Source organism: Hakea prostrata, chromosome 3, assembly GCF_041222555.1.
Source record: "Hakea prostrata isolate BN-2017 chromosome 3, UWA_Hpros_2, whole genome shotgun sequence".
NCBI lineage: Eukaryota > Viridiplantae > Streptophyta > Magnoliopsida > Proteales > Proteaceae > Hakea > Hakea prostrata.
In genome coordinates this window covers 51,410,509-51,426,163 of record NC_142602.1, presented here as the reverse complement: position 1 = coordinate 51,426,163, position 15,655 = coordinate 51,410,509, and the positions used below count along the sequence as shown (strand labels likewise).

The 15,655-nt window shown below is 40.3% G+C and overlaps 2 protein-coding genes across 4 annotated transcripts; one reads left to right on the top strand and one right to left on the bottom strand.

Moving 5' to 3' along the window:
- Nucleotides 1-3,171: 3,171 nt before the first annotated feature.
- On the bottom strand, nt 3,172-4,056 carry LOC149022437 (uncharacterized). Its single transcript, XM_089147623.1, has one exon. It carries the CDS (start codon nt 4,054-4,056, stop codon nt 3,172-3,174), a length of 885 nt encoding a protein of 294 aa, XP_089003749.1.
- Nucleotides 4,057-11,827: 7,771 nt separating this feature from the next.
- On the top strand, nt 11,828-15,167 carry LOC149022436 (transcription factor bHLH61-like). 3 transcript variants are annotated; one of them, XM_089147282.1, is made up of 4 exons: nt 11,828-12,041; nt 12,708-12,833; nt 12,953-13,123; nt 13,610-15,167. In XM_089147282.1, the coding sequence occupies exons 1-4, from the start codon at nt 11,964-11,966 to the stop codon at nt 13,700-13,702; spliced, it is 468 nt and encodes a 155-aa protein (XP_089003408.1). In that variant the 5' UTR covers nt 11,828-11,963; the 3' UTR covers nt 13,703-15,167. The 3 variants fall into 3 exon arrangements, with proteins under 3 accessions (XP_089003408.1, XP_089003407.1, XP_089003409.1); XM_089147281.1 differs by having other exon boundaries at nt 12,950-13,123; XM_089147283.1 differs by having other exon boundaries at nt 12,950-13,130; nt 13,610-13,699.
- The last annotated feature ends 488 nt before the right edge of the window (nt 15,168-15,655 follow it).

Genomic DNA, 15,655 nt, shown 5'->3' with positions numbered 1-15,655 from the left:
TTCTCCACTAGTTCGGGCCTTTGCATCTCTCGTCTCTTCCCGATCATCTCGAACTTCTATGGGGAGGGCAGTAACCTTCCTTGGACCCTCCTTGTCTTTTAAATAGGCAACATAACACTGCCGAGAGATCTTCTGGTCAGAGGAGACTTGACCAATTCCCATGTCAGTCGGGAATTTTATCTTCAGGTGTTTTGTCGAAACAATAGCACCTATCTTGGATAAAGATGGTCGCCCGAGAATCATATTATAGGCTGGTAGTTCTCGAACCACCAAAAAATTGATTCGGACAGTTGTTTCCTTAGGAAAACTTCCAATGGATAATTCCAATTGAACCGATCCTTCCGCTAGTGTAGATGACCCTGCAAAGCCATATAGGTGTGTAGATGAAGGTTTCATCAAGTCCTAATCAACCTTCAATTTTTGATACACTTCGTAGGAAATTAGGTCAGCTGCAGACCCTGTATCAATCAATACTCTATGCACTTCCCGCCGTGCAATCTCTACCTTGATGACTATAGCATCATCATGAGGTAAACATACGTCTCTTTCGTCTTCCTCGCTAAAGGTGATAGAATCTTCACCATTCAGCTTCTTCCGCTTCTGCGCCTCTCCGGCTCCAACAAATTTAGATTTTGTTTTCAGACTCCGGAATGATTCGGGCTCTGGTCCCCCGAAGATGGTAAGGATCGGTGACTGAGTAGTAGCTTCAATCACCTCCTTGCCTTTTTTAGACTTCGGGGCCTCCCTTGATCGTTCTGAACTAACCGAACGATCCCTCTTTGGAGCAGCCGCACGTGGCCCACGTGGCTCCTCCCTTCTCCCGCTAACAAACCGGACAGATGTCCCCGAGATATCAATCTCTCAATATCTCGCTTCGGATGACGACAGTCATTAGTGTAATGACCATAGTTCTTGTGGAATCGGCAATACTTTTCCCGATCCTGCTACTCTCTGGGTTTCAAAAGAATTTTAGGCGGCCACTTTAAAATATTTTTTTCTTTTGAGGATATTCAAAATATCAGCCCGAGGAGCATTCAATGGAGTGTACTCACTTTTACCGGGGGATCTTTGGCGCCAAGGCTGGGATTTTCCAACCCGATCGCGAACATTTTTCGTTGGCTTCTCGCTTCTCGCTCTCAAGAGCCTTTTGTTCCTTATTGGAGACTTTATTATCTCCTTGGCGCGCATCTAGAATCTCCATGACTTCAGCCGCTTCTCGGCATCTCTCGTACCAACTCAAAGCATAAGTCGTAGGTATATCCCGTAGTAATAACTCCAGGAGTTTCCGATTAGTGAGTCCCGTGAATAGAGCGGTTCGGCTACTTGTTCATCCAAGTTTTCTATCTCCATCGTCACTTTGTTGAATCTTTTCTGGAAACTCTCTCGATCGATTCGCTCTTTCCTTGTTTGACAAGAAACAAGGTTTTTTCCGTTTTCTTGACCTGTATCCCACTCTGGAATCGCCCTATGAATTGGCGCGCCAATTCGTCAAAGTTTACGATCCTTCCAGAGGGGAGGTTCGAAAACCACTTTTGTGCTGCTCTAGTTAAAGATGAACCAAAAACCCTGCATAAAATTTCATCGAATTACCGAAAGCGCCATGGTCTCGTTGGTAATAGCCGATGTGAGCTGTTGGATCTCCGGAGCCATCGAATGTTGAGAAGGTAGGCAAACGGAAGTTATGGGGAAATCGATATCCCGCAATTGGCTCAGCAAAAGGAGTCTTCCGAATGACTGAGTAAATATCCTCAGTTATTCTTCCCTTAGCCAACTGCCCTAATTTCTCATTGATGTTGGCCAATTCTTGACCAATCTGGGTCGGGTGATCTTCAGCAATATGATCACGACTTCGATTAACACGATCATCCCGTGCTACTCGATCATCACGAACAACCCGTCCTTCCCGAGCATTCCTTTCGTCACGAACTGCTCGATCATCACGAACGGTTCTTCTGACAGTGGGTGAGTGAGTTCTTACCCCTGTATCCAACCTTGTGTTTGAATCAGTTGTACTCTCTTGCGGTCTATCTAACCGATCGTCTCGCCTCGGTTGATCATCGATCCTCCGAAGTCCTCGGTCTCCTTCACGGAAATTCTGATCAACATTCCGGTCTTCAGCCATTCTCTGGTCACGTGGCAATGCACGTCTCCCTGAATCGCGTTGATCAGGCTCTTGTGGTAAAACCACTCGTCTGGTGAGCATGCGGAGTGCTTGGCTCACCTCCAAGAGTTGAATCTTTACCTGATCCAATTGATCTTGGATTGTATCAGGAGGAGGATTACGTCCTCCCTGGTCATCATCCACTTCGATAGGATTTTGGCTTTCCTGGGAATATCTCGGATTATTCACCCCGGATATCTGAACACCGGAATTGCGTTGTGTAGCGGCTGCTGATCTAGTCACCATGGCTTTTCAAGTCTTTCCCACAGACGGCGCCAAATGATGAGTCCAAAATCTGCTCAGCCCTTGGATCTCCATGTGATGTCCTGCAAAACGAAAGCGTCAGATGTGGCCCGACTGTTGGGGTTGGGAGTCCACCTCCGAAGGCTAAGTCAGTTGATGAACTTAATCACAAACGGCTCGCTAGAAGCGCGAGCTAAGGAATGAAGAACTGGGAAAGGTGATCTAGATAGCAGATCGCGGATAGTTTAGGTCTATCAGTATGTATCTAAACCTGAGTCTCAGATAGTATTCTTCTTGATCGATTGATCCGTCCCTCACCTTGTATGGTAGTGAGGTTTATATAGAGTGTACCTTCGAATCTCCTTCGTTGGATGCACTTGAGCCTTCTTCGGGTAGTCGTTGGATCTTATCAGTTAGATCCGTTGAGCGATAGACTTCTACTAGTTTGGGCTAGTAGAGGACTCCTGAGATAACCTTTAGGTTATGCGATAGTTATCCCTTTGATAATGATTATCCGCAGCCATCAGTTTGAGTCTGCCATCATCAGGGTGATTACCCTAATCCATAAGTAAGATTAGGGCACGCTTGTAGCTGAATAAGCTTTCTTCTTCAGCAAGCCATCTTCCGGATCCGGTTCGCTCGGGAGCGATTCGGTTTTCTCCGTCTCGACCGGGGTCGAGGGTCGGACCAGGTATGAACCCGGTCGGATCATAAACTCTCCATATCACGTATAATCTACACACATCCTCCATTTGTCGTTAAGTTTCTTAACCATCACCACGTTTGCAAGCCATTTGGGACATTCGATTCACTCTATAAATTCTATATTTCCTGAGCTTCTCCACCTCTACTTTGATTGCTTCGTGTTTTTCTAATGAAAAGTTTCTTCTTCGTTGTTTCACTAGCTTGACAGTGTGATCAATCCAAAGAGAATGTTCCGCAACTTCTCTGCTCATCCCTGGCATGTCTTGGGCTAACTTGGCAAATACGTCCGCATTTCTCCAAATGAATTCTTTCAGTAATACTTTGTCCTGATCTGGCTGATCAGCTCCAATCATGGTTCCCCTTTTTGGATTTTCAAGATTTAATGAGAGTTTCTCCAGCTTTTCCACTGGTTCTCCTCTTTGAATTTTTTCTTCGTCTCTATTATTCATAATTTCAACAGTTAAGGCCACAACCTTACCTTGGGACTTTGAATCTTTCAAAAACATTGTATAGCATTGTCTTGAAAACTTCTTAGCAGATTTGCATTCTCCAATACTTGCTTTTGTTGGGAATTTCATTTTTAGATGTCTCGTCGAGACAACAACACCTACTGAGTTTGGAGTTGGTCTTCCTAGAATCACATTGTATGCTGACAGATTTCTTATCAGCAAGAACTTAGTGACTGTAGTCATTGTTTGCGGATGAGACCCCGACGTCACTGTTAACTCCACCGTTCCTTCAACAAGAGTGGATTCTCCAGAAAATCCAAACAGCCTGGTTCCGCATTGCTTCACCTTTACTGAATCCAGCTTTAAATGTAGGAAAGCTTCATAAGACATGATGTCTACTAAAAATCTTGTATCTACTAAGACTCTGTGAATATCTCTTTTTGCCACTTCAATGATAACTACAATAGCATCATCATGTGGCTCTTGGATCCTAGTCATTTCTTCCTCCGTGAAAACTATTTCCTTCCTCTTTTTAATTCTTTTTGGAATAACATGAGACTCAACAAAGTGTACGAACCTGGCATGAGCTTTGGATTTTTAAACTGAAGTTAAGTCTAAGCTCCCCAATATGGTCATAATTGGTGACTATTTTTGCTGAACTCTCTAATTTTATTGATCTCCAAGATTTTCTGCTGAAGAATTAGATTGAGAGTCGTTTCTTGCCTGATCCTCTCTTTTTGGTTTTCTATTATTCCATCTCTGAGGTTGATCAACGGCATTTCTCTAGGCTCCTCCATTTCTCCTTTGAACATATCATTCTAGTCGCCCCTGACTGATCAATCGTTCAATTTCATTTTTAGAATTCTGTAATCGTCTATCTCATGACTATGATCCCTGTGGTACCTGCAATATTTATTTGGATTTCTCTCCTCAGCTTTCGCAATCATCGTAGTTGGCCACTTCACGAATCTTTGATGTTGAATTTACATAATTTTTGATCTCCTAGAATTTAGAGGCATGTAATTTTCTGGAAACGGACGTGGATGTCCCTCTGGTCTACCGATCATTCATTGGATAATTCTTGTTTCTCCTTCGGTCTTTCTGATCTAACCGCAGTGTTCCACTCTCCTTCCTTTTGCTACTATCACCTTCAGTTTCTTTTCTCGCCTACAAAATATCCTTCATGTTTGCGTACTGATTGCACCATGATGTCAACTCCGTGATATTTGCAAGTTTATTCATGATCAGAAACTCCAGCAGATGATCGTCAGTTAATCCTCTAAACATAGCATCATAGACCACTGCCTCGTTGAGATTCTTAATTTGAAGAGATTCAATCATTGATTCTTGATTGAATCTCTTCATATAATTTCGCACTGATTCTCCTGGTTTTTGACTAGTTCCTGCTAGATTATCTACTGTCTTCTTGCTCTTCATGCTGCTTTGAAACCTTGACAAAAATATTCTAGTAAAGTCTTTGAAGTTTCTGATTGAGTTTGGTTGCAGGCTGAAGAACCAAGTTGTTGTAGGACCTTTGAGAGATGAAGGGAATGATATGCACTTTATCACATCCGAATTCCCCGCCAACATCATGATAGAATTGAATTGACCTAGATGCTCCAACAGGTCAGTGTTCCCGTCATACATAGTAAACACTGGAAGTTTGAAATTGTGTGGTAGCGGAGCTGTCATTGTTTCTCTTGAAAATGGATTGATATCCATATTCTTTTCTACATTCTCTCCATTGTCTTTATTTGTCAGTCGTTGAATTTGATCATTCAGGATCCTAAATCTTTTACTAATCTCAGATCCGTGAACCTCAGAATGACTACTCACATACTGCTCCTTTTCCTTATGATCTCTACGACTTCCAGGAGTCTTACTTCTACTACTTTGGCTTGTCTGGTCATTTCTACTTGAAAATTGATCATCAAATTCCAATGGAATGTAATTTGGATAAGATCTTTCTCCCTCACTTTCTCTGAGGCTCGACTTCTTTGGCTTTGTCTCAACTCTTGCATCCGAGGATTTTGGTCAGAGACCGCCTCAATTCGGGAAAGAGTTTGAGATCTGATGACTGGTGTTATTGGAACTCTCCTTTCTTCCAAAATTCTATGATCTCATCGATTCTTGTGTTTCCAGAATTTGACGTTGCATGTTCTCAAATTGAGCCGCAATCTAATTTGAATCAAGAGTTGGTTGAGAAGCTGTGATAGGTGCTTTTGCAAGTTGTTTCTCTTTGTTACTGATTTCAATCAGATGTGGTGAACGCTCCTCCATAGTTCTCTGCTTCTGACGAGTTTGAACTGTCGGAACTTGCAGTAGTGATGTTGTCTCCTTCGTTTTCCTCTTTGGATTGATCCATCACGGCTCTCTTTGACTAGCCTCCTCCGTTTCATTCACCAGAATTGCTCCTTCTTGCTCAGGTGACTGAGCCATAGCCTTTGTTCGAATTTGCTTAAACTCTTTCCACAGACGGCGCCAAATGTTGGTGCAGATTTCGCCTGGATCTGTGAACCGCAATCTCGCACCAATCTCTCAGATCTGGATCGATCTAGTTCAAGCTGACACCTCCTGTAAAACAAGTAATCAGTTAGAAATGGAGCCGATCAGCTGGATCGGCATTCCGTCTCCGACGATCTTGTCAATAGTCGATAAGAACTAGGGTTTTCAGAGCTCTCTGGGAGCTTTAATGGAAAAAGCGGGAAAAGTATGAGCTATCTCAAGAATTTGAAATTACTTACTTGTTGCGCATGCTTCATTCTTATTTATAGCTTTTCCGCTCGATTCCTTATTGTTGATAATCGTCGGATGGAAAGTATATATTGGATGGCTATGATTAAGCCTTGTTTTATATTCGGGCAAACCCATATGATAGCTTTGTGACTTTGGCTGAATCTGGTTGGTCCGGTTTGAACCGGTATTAGGATATTTATTCACAACAATGGGTGGAGATGAAGTGGAAGTTGGGGCAACCCTAGGTTCAGCTAGACTTGTTGGGGGGAATTGCCAGAAATATCCTTAACAAAGACTAATGCAGTGCCAAATATCATCTCCCATACATGGTTACATCAAATGCTGCCAAATATCATATCACATACATGATCACATAAAATGCTGCCAAATTATCAGAGAGAGATCCAGATAGATAGAGAGAGAACAATTGCACAGCTAGTATCGCGGCACACTATTATGGAAACACAGCAAATTACATTTCCTGTGATAGTGATACAAGTTGCATTAAGGATAAGAATAGCTCCTGTACAATCTCTCTATCAAAACGCTTGCATAGTAAAGTGGTTGTGTACTTCATGATTCATTCAATCGCACTCCTTCGAAGGCTCTCTCTCTCTCTCTGGCATGGCATTGAATGTTTACAGGACAAGATAATTCAAGTACGGAATATTTTTTTTTTGGGGGGGGGGGGGGGGAATGATATTTAAAAAACGAAAAGAAACGGGGAATGATATTTAAAAAACGAAAAGAAACTTTCTCCCTTAAAAAAGAGAAAGAATCAAGAGAAAACTGCATCGCATTTAAATTGTGCTAGATTTATGAGAACCAATAAACATATCTAATTTGTCTACTTATACATGTCTTTCAATGATTTCAGAATATCATCACACTGATAAGTATACAATCATCTTCAATCAATGGAAAACATAAATTTCAGTATCTACAATTGGTTGTTCCACCGAATTCATAATGGTCTAAAAGTGATTTATCCTAGGATAGAACAAACTACACTAAAGTTCAAGGAAATTGGCATTGGGCATTGTGAAAAGAAAACCGCGTTGGGAATAGCAAGAAGTCCTGATTAAAAGTGTTTTAGGGCACTATTGTTTGGTTGATTGAACAAATTTCTGCAGCAGTGTTAAGATTAATAGCATTAATCATGTTACAGTTGTTGCTCCCGCATGAATATTGTTATGCTTCACATCATGACAATATACACCTAGACTAGGGGTGTACCCAGTAAAAGTTTGCCATTTCACCCTCAATACCTATTAAAAATCGCCGGAGTAGGAGGGGGGGAATTCATGCAAGAAGGATGTAAAGGTATTCCTAGGTAGTATTAAGATGAACAGTGAGATTTCACGAATAGAAGCATAGATAAATCAAAGCAACTAGAGATTTAATTGGTTTATACACCAACTTAGAAATCCTAAGGTGAAAAATCTAATATCTCACAATAAATATAGGAGAACATAAGTGACCTATTTATAGAGCTTTAATTAGGTGAATGGATCGACCCATCAGGTCTGACCATATATGCCTCAGAAGTAAATCATTTGGATCATGCCAACATATGTCAGTGCAGTTTAATCTTCAAAGTCCGGATATAAGAATTCGAGCCCAACATAATATTTATGAATAGAGATTTTGAGACTGTATATGATATTTGATTTGATTGATAATTATTCTTGGGAAAATACCCAATAATTTTTATTTATTGATCCAATGTTCACAGATATAAAAGATGGAAACTGCACAGTTACTCAAAACATATTAGAGGATTTTTTTTATATATAATTTCTGGTAATCTGTTTTGTGCGGTGATGTGGGGCGGTGGAGCTAGGCTTTTTAACATTTGAAGGGTGAAGGTGAGGTGCCGTACTAGACCTCTCTCTTCTACCATTTCGTTAAATATTAAGTGTAAGAAGTTTAAGTGATGAATAAGGGCAAGACAAAGCTGAGGCTGAGCAGGGATATGTCTATGTGGTAGATTGTTGTGTTGTAATGATTAATGGGCACACATGTGAATAGGTTGGTACGTGGTTTGTCTGTGTGGAATGGAGACAATGTTGGAAGCAATGTAACAACCAAAATATTTAAGTTTCCCATATGGAGTTGCTCTGAAAGTACTATATCTATCTCGTGATCAAAGCTCTTCCCTCTTCAGGACCCCATCCTCATGTATGTCTCGTGCTTCTAATCCACTCTTTTCAGGAAGAAAAAAATAAATAAATAAATTCAGTTTCTTAATTTCAATAACTGCAGCTTATACTTGGATAAGCTTAACTATATCAAGAAACTAAGAGTTGCAAGGACAAACACCTTTTACCATGCAGAGAAGAGATATAGCACTACATGAAATAACAGTCGTCAACATATATTCTTTCTCTTGATGTTTCGATTATGATTTACTTAAGCCTAATTGATATTGGGCAAGCCATTTCTATGGCCATCCTTGCCTGTTGATCAGCTCTATTTGAGGTTCAACTTAGTACGATTCTAAGATATGTATATCTTTTCTCTTCACTTCAGGCAATATCTTTTTGGGGTCTTCCCAACTCTTGTGTTCCTCTTCAATTTAAATTGAATTGAACAATCCTCTATATTGGAACATCTAACTAAAGGCCTCATGGACAAGGCATGCCATATCAAACAACTTTCTTGAGTATCATTTTTCCAATCCACATTCAAACCATCTCAAAAATAATTATTCATTTTTATTTTCTTCTCTCTAGTTTGGCACTCATCCATCTCTTGTACCATGTTGAGTTTATCTTTTTTTTTTTGGTAACCAAGTTTCATTAAGAGGAGGCAAAAGTCGAGGCTGAGGAATACAGCCAAGGAGTGGATAATGGCCAAACTGTCGAGCCTCTAATCGACAGTGCCTTCCAGGCTAGGACATGAGCAATTACATTGCTAGACCTAGGATGACGACCGGAAAAAAAGAACCACCAGAGGGGGAGGGGCGGGGTAAGGTACACGCCACAACAGTGGAAAGAACGGAAGCGCCGACGTCCAGAATACCCTTATAAGTTACAGGACATCCACAAGACCTTAAATTTGGTGTGGGTGAGCTCATGTGGATGTCAGTGGGTCACACGCATTTTCTTTGGGAGAATAAAAATATACCGTAACCAGCCCATAAAGGAAGGAAACAAGGGGGAGGAGGGAGGGATGAACCACAACGCTAATAGTGCATGTCGAAGATAACTAAGGAGAATCTAGACCCCAGGTAACAACAATGTATGTGTTCCTTGGAGAGTCTTAACAGAAGTTTTGGGGCAAGAAGAGAGACTTTGTAGTAGACATCCTTACAATTGGACTTCCAAATCCACTAAGGATAATGGGATTTAGGGGTCCCTAAGAAGGTTTTGCTCCAACCAAATGTAAGAAACACACAGGTTAAAAAGAAGGTTTCCCACTTTATCAGCACTCTGTTTCACAGTGTTGTGTGCATCTAAATTGACGCCAGATATGTAAGGCCATGGGTCCAAATGGGTCTAGAAAACGGGCAGGGGAACAAAAGGTGGTTAGAATCTTCGGCATCAAGGAAAAAGATGCAGGAGGAAGAAGCTAGATAGATTGCCTGATAAGTATGGTTTGGGGTAGAAAGCAAAGGATAGGGCTCTCGAGCAGCAAAAGCTTGGCAAGGGATGTGGTCCATAATCATACTAAATTGCTCTAGAAAAACTTAGTAAAAGGGGTCCAAGTGTGATTTCAAGAGGAAGCTGTGGAGAAAGAGCTTTTCTTGAAGAGAAGCTCCAGGAGGCTATGAGAGGGGAAAGGGGATCTAGTTAAGTTCGAGGGGATGAATTGAGAGGATATCTCAGACTCATGATAGAGATGAAGCAGGAGAAGGCATTTTTTTTGGATCCCACAGGAATAGATCCCCATATCGACTTTTAAGGTGCACTAGCGAGAAGCTAGATCTCTTAGTCTCTTGCCCATAACAGAGCCAATAAATCCTTCATTCTACACTTCAGTTTTAGTTAGAACTACTTTTGAAATGTATTTAGCTCTGGGGCAATATATGATCCCTTGAACATGCATGGTATGGATTATTCTTGCATGCCCTCTCGTGAGAGAACCGAAAAGCAAGTATAATAAGCATATTCACCAATAGAACTCTAACTCTGGTAGTGGTAGAAGTATGGATGCATAGGTTCCATTTACTTAGAAGTAAAGCACATATAAAATATAATCAAATTAAAAATAAAATAAAAATTTTCTATTCATTTTCCATAATAATTTTTTTTTTTTGGAAATTGATAAGAAAAATTATTATTTCCAATGTTCTGGAGACAAATCCAAATATAGTGACGACACCAGCCATGGCGAAGGGAGAAATGATGAAGCGGAAAATTGTTGAGGAGTGAGAAAGCTTGGTAGAATGGGACGTGTTAGTGAGTAAGAGAGAGAGGACAAAAGGGTGACGGCGATGGTGGGAAGAGAGAGACTCTCATTCTCCCGTGAGGAGTATTTGGAGCCATTCACAGCTAAACTTCCTTTGACGCTTCGTTCACTGCTTCCCATGGTGCCTCGAACGATCACGAGCAGATTCCCACCCATCTTTCCCGTTAACCCCCACTCTCACTCTCTCTCTCTCTCTCTCTCTCATCATAATTTACCATAAGGCCCCTCAATGTGAGCTGCCTAGCATGCATGGTCTCCAAGCTTGCATATAGAAGCCTCTCGATTGCATGGAAATGACTCTACCTTCATAGAAATAGATCAAGATACAAGAGGACAAGGTGGTCATTTTCAGGTTGCAGATCTGTAATTGTGTTCAGCTGTAGAAGTCATGTTAGACACATGATTGACTGGCATTCTTTCTGCCGTAATGAAAATTTCTTATAGAAATTTATTTTTCTCCATAGTTGGTGAAGGAAAAGCACACCCACCCAGAGATGAGAATGACTTCAGGTATTTTCTACACACCATCTGAACCCTTTGGTCGTTTTCCTTCACAGTGGGTGAAGAAGGGCCAACTTAGATTTTCATGCATCCAACAACTCAAGTAACCTGTTTACCAAAAAAAAAAAAAACACCAAAGTAACCTAGTTAGGTGGGTAGTCCTCCACACTCAGAAGAGCTTTCATTTTTTTATAAAAAAGAATATTTTGAAGCATAACAGTACACCGCCATCTCCTAATAGTTGGGATATGTCGACTTAGTTGAGCTGGTATACTTGAATAAATCACTGGAAAAAAATATTGTACAAATTGAAGTCACAACTTTCAATGATGGAATTTTGAATAAATAGACAGCTTATACAAGAATTTGACAAGAGCAAAATGTGGACAAAATTATTTATCACATCCACCTCATTAAAGATAAGTTTGTGCAGTGTCTGTTTAAATTATATGAGTCTAGGTCCCTTGTGAGTATTCATAAACAATTCAGATAATTATTTTTCTCTGGCATTAAAAGATTCTCATTATCCTGTCCTTAGTACAGCTGGGGCAATGTGGTAAACTTTAGTAGATACATTATATATATAATTTTCTTTTGAGCAGAAGCTGTGACACTCATGTGGAAAGCAAACAGAAGATCACATTGATTTGAGGGCTCATCTCTTTATATAGCCCCAAGGAATTGCAGTTTGTTGGTGGATGTGCCTCTGAGTGAGAGTAAGGGAGAGAGAAAGAGAGAGAAAGGGTGAGAGAGAGATGGTGTCTAGGGAGCACAAGAGAGCAGCTCTGTATGAGAAGTTGCAGCTTCTTCGTTCGGTCACAAACTCTCATGCAGTTAAATCCCTGAATTTCTTAAGCAGTTGATTTCATTGCCATTCATCTCCTGTGATTTTTCACTTATGGTTTTACACAAACCTATTTATACAATGAATTAGCTGGGTAGCTGGGAGAAAGTTGATTGTTTGATTCTCTTTTCATTAGTTTCTTCTTTCTTTTTAACTTTTTGTGATCAGGCTCTTTCTGAGTTTCAAGCTCTGAGCCTTCTAAGCTTCCATTAGTAGTAGTCTTTCTTTTGTTCTTCACTTTCTAATATTATTATACGATTAGGCAAAATATTTAAGATCACTACCTCTCACTTTCCAGAAAACCAATCAAAATGATATTATCTTAATTTCTTCACTATTTTGGTATGACATCTGGGAAAGAGGTCAAGCAAATAATAGAAGACATAACTCAATGACCAGTGAATGTTTTGAACCTTATTAAGGGGGGGGGGGGGGGGTTTGTACAGAAAACCCATTAGGTTTTTCTAAGCCTCTCTGTGTTTGGAATGAATATGAAGTAAGCTAGAAGGGAAAGGGGAGGACAGAAAACGAAACAAATATGAAATCCAGAAAGCTTATATCTATGGTGCAACAATTTTTTTCCCCGGTAAACTGGTGCAACAATTCTAACTACTGTATCTAATACAGTGCTACTTTCTGTGTATGCATTTGGCAGCTAAACAAAACCTCAATCATAGTTGATGCATCCAAATATATTGAAGAGTTAAAGCGTAAGGTAGACAGATTGAATCAGGAGATTGGAACTGCACAAAACTCAAATGATCCAAGTTCACTGCCAGTGGTACACTTGTGACCCGCTTTTCAGTTCAATCAATTTTTCCTTTTATTTTTCATTTTCTGAGTAGTTTTTCATTGCTTGTACTTAAACATTTTTTTTGTATTTTACCTTTTGTTTAGCAGGTTGCAGTACAAACAGTGAAAAAAGGATTTCTAGTTAATGTGTTTTCAGAGAAGTGTTGCCCTGGTTTGCTTGTCTCCATATTGGAAGCCTTTGAGGAGTTGGGTTTGAATGTGCTTGACGCTAGAATTTCTTGTGCAGATAATTTTTACCTTGAAGCAATTGGAGGAGACGTTAGTAGTAAATTCTTCCATTGTTTTATATGAAGTATAATCAAGTATTACATGGCTGCATGCATCCATTCTCTCTCTCTCTCTCTCTCTCTCTCTCTCTCTCTCTCTCTCTCTCTCTCTCTCTCTGTGTGTGTGTGTGTGTGTGTGCTTATGTGTGGCGGGTGTATGTGTATCAAACTCCAATTTAATTGGACATGTGAAACCAGCCAGTACAACAGAAAATGAGCATCATTATGGAGTGGGGTTTCCTTCACATTATAGCTAGGTCATACATGAAGCCTGATAATGTTTGAGTCACATTATAGGAATCTGCTTGATACAGTAATTAGATAACGGACATAGATGCGAATGCGTGTCTTAGTGTATGGGTTATGAATTTATTCAATTCATTTTGATCATATTCTCCTTAAATTCTTGTGTGTATATGTATATTTCCTGTTTACATTTTTAATAATCTGAGGAATCAAAATTTTGTAATTTTTTCAGAATGAAGAACAAGCAAGCATTGATGCTCAAATGGTGAAACAAGCAGTATTGCAGGCTATCAAGGACTGGAGTGAAAGCAATGAACAGGAATAATAAAGAATCAATTCTTACCTCTCTCTCTCTAGCTTTTCTTTTATGTTTTCTTTACAAATTAATATTATTTACCTGAAGATCTATGCCTACAAATTTTAATTGAACTGTCAGCAAGCACTAGATGAGCAATTAATGCAGCTGCAAGAAGTTGCCTATGTGACTAAAGAAAATTATGAACCAGTTTATATATGGAATTCTTGACTACTCACTCCCTGATTTGCGTCAGAGCTATGTTTGCTTCTGTACAGCTTATCATTGATGCTTCTACACCACATTTTTCCTTGGATGCTTGGCAACACATATAACTGTCAATTGCAAAAAACAAAAAAACACTAATGAGTAAGCTTTTCCTTGAGTGTATCAATAAAATATGTTATATCTTCAAATACGTCCTGCTAGTGTATTCTTACCTGAGCAACCATAATGAAAATTTCTATCTGCCCTTCTAAACCGTCCTAAATATTGAGAAGGATTCCCCTCGAAGAACAGTTGCTGAAGGGTGGATCCATGGAGATATGGAGAAAATATAATCGAACCGGGTTCAACCTTGGTTCGACCCTCGACTCCGGTCGGGACGAAAGGAATCGACTCACTTCCGAGCGGGCCGGGTTCAAAAGGTAGCTTGCTAAGGAAGTAAACTAATTTAGTCCAAGTACGCCCTAATCCGTTATGATCGGAATGGACTCATTGTCAAAGAGACGGGTAGCAACATTTGCGGAAGATGCTTATCGCTAATTATATGGATAACTACCATATAACTATCGTATTATCAAAGGAGTTATCTAATAGCCCAACCTAGTACGGATCTATCACTCAACGGATCTTTTTGTTAAGATTTAATTGCTATCCGAAGAAGGCTCAAATACATCCAACGAAGGAGATTCGAACATACACTCTATATAAGACATCGCCTACCCACAGGGTAGGGGGACAGATACATTCTAAATCGTATTATCATTATTCATTCCTTAGCTCTGTGATCAAGCAGAGCCGTTTATGATAAAGTTCATCAACTGACTTAGCCTTCGGAGGTGGACTCCCGATCCCAACGGTCGGGCCACATTTGACATTCGTTTTTGCAGGTCATACACAGGAGATCTAAGGGCTGAGCAGATTTTGGATGCATCATTTGGTGCCGTCTGTGGGAAACGCTTCAGAAAGCCATGGTTACCATATCATCGGCAGTAGCAACAGCAGCTGCGGCAGCCCAGCGAGAGGCTGGCGTTCAAATTGCCAGAGCAAATAATCCAGATATCCCTGAGGGAAGTCGACCTTTTTGAAGTACGGGAAGATGGTGGTCAGGGAGGTAATAATTGTAACATCCAGCCCAAACCTAGCCCGGACACCCTATTTATTTTGGGATAAGGAAAGACTTGTTCAATGTTAGACCTTACAAGTTGGACTTTAATTTCAATATTATTATCTTTGAAAACCTTAGGAAGCCATGTCAGACCTTTCCCTTAGGGTAGATCTGTAATGTTTGGCCTTATCCTAAACTTGACCCGGCCCGGGACCTGTTATGTTTGTAGGTCCGAAAATCCGAAGTGGGGGAAATGAGACTTGTGGACCCTTTTGGTTGAAGACATGTTGTTTGACCCGAACCCATGGGCATTGACGATGATGCTCCTTGTTTGAATGCATTGTTAGTGTTTAAGGAAAATCTGTGCATCGGAGAAGATTAATCTAGTTGAAGTACCTAATGACCTCTTGTGCACAATTCGAAGATATTCCCTGAAACTAGACTTTTCTTCATTGAATTGAAGAAGAAAACCTCACTCAAATTGACCTTGTATAGCCTTTCGAAACCCTACTTGAAGTTGCTGAACTAAACCCGTTTTTCTGCTGAGAAACATTTTGGTCGATCCTTTTGGTCGATACCATCGACCAAAGTTTCCCAGTCTGCCAAGTTAATGATTCCATGGAATATTCCCATTCTATTTATTATAACCTCGA

Bases quoted from the DNA above. Each gene is read 5' to 3' on its own strand.
- LOC149022437 (XM_089147623.1), bottom strand. From the start codon at position 4,056: ATGACTAGGATCCAAGAGCCACATGATGATGCTATTGTAGTTATCATT.
- LOC149022436 (XM_089147281.1), top strand. From the start codon at position 11,964: ATGGTGTCTAGGGAGCACAAGAGAGCAGCTCTGTATGAGAAGTTGCAG. The intron at 12,042-12,707 runs GTTAAATCCCTG...TGCATTTGGCAG, and splicing joins CGGTCACAAACTCTCATGCA to CTAAACAAAACCTCAATCAT. The intron at 13,124-13,609 runs GTTAGTAGTAAA...TAATTTTTTCAG, and splicing joins TTGAAGCAATTGGAGGAGAC to AATGAAGAACAAGCAAGCAT.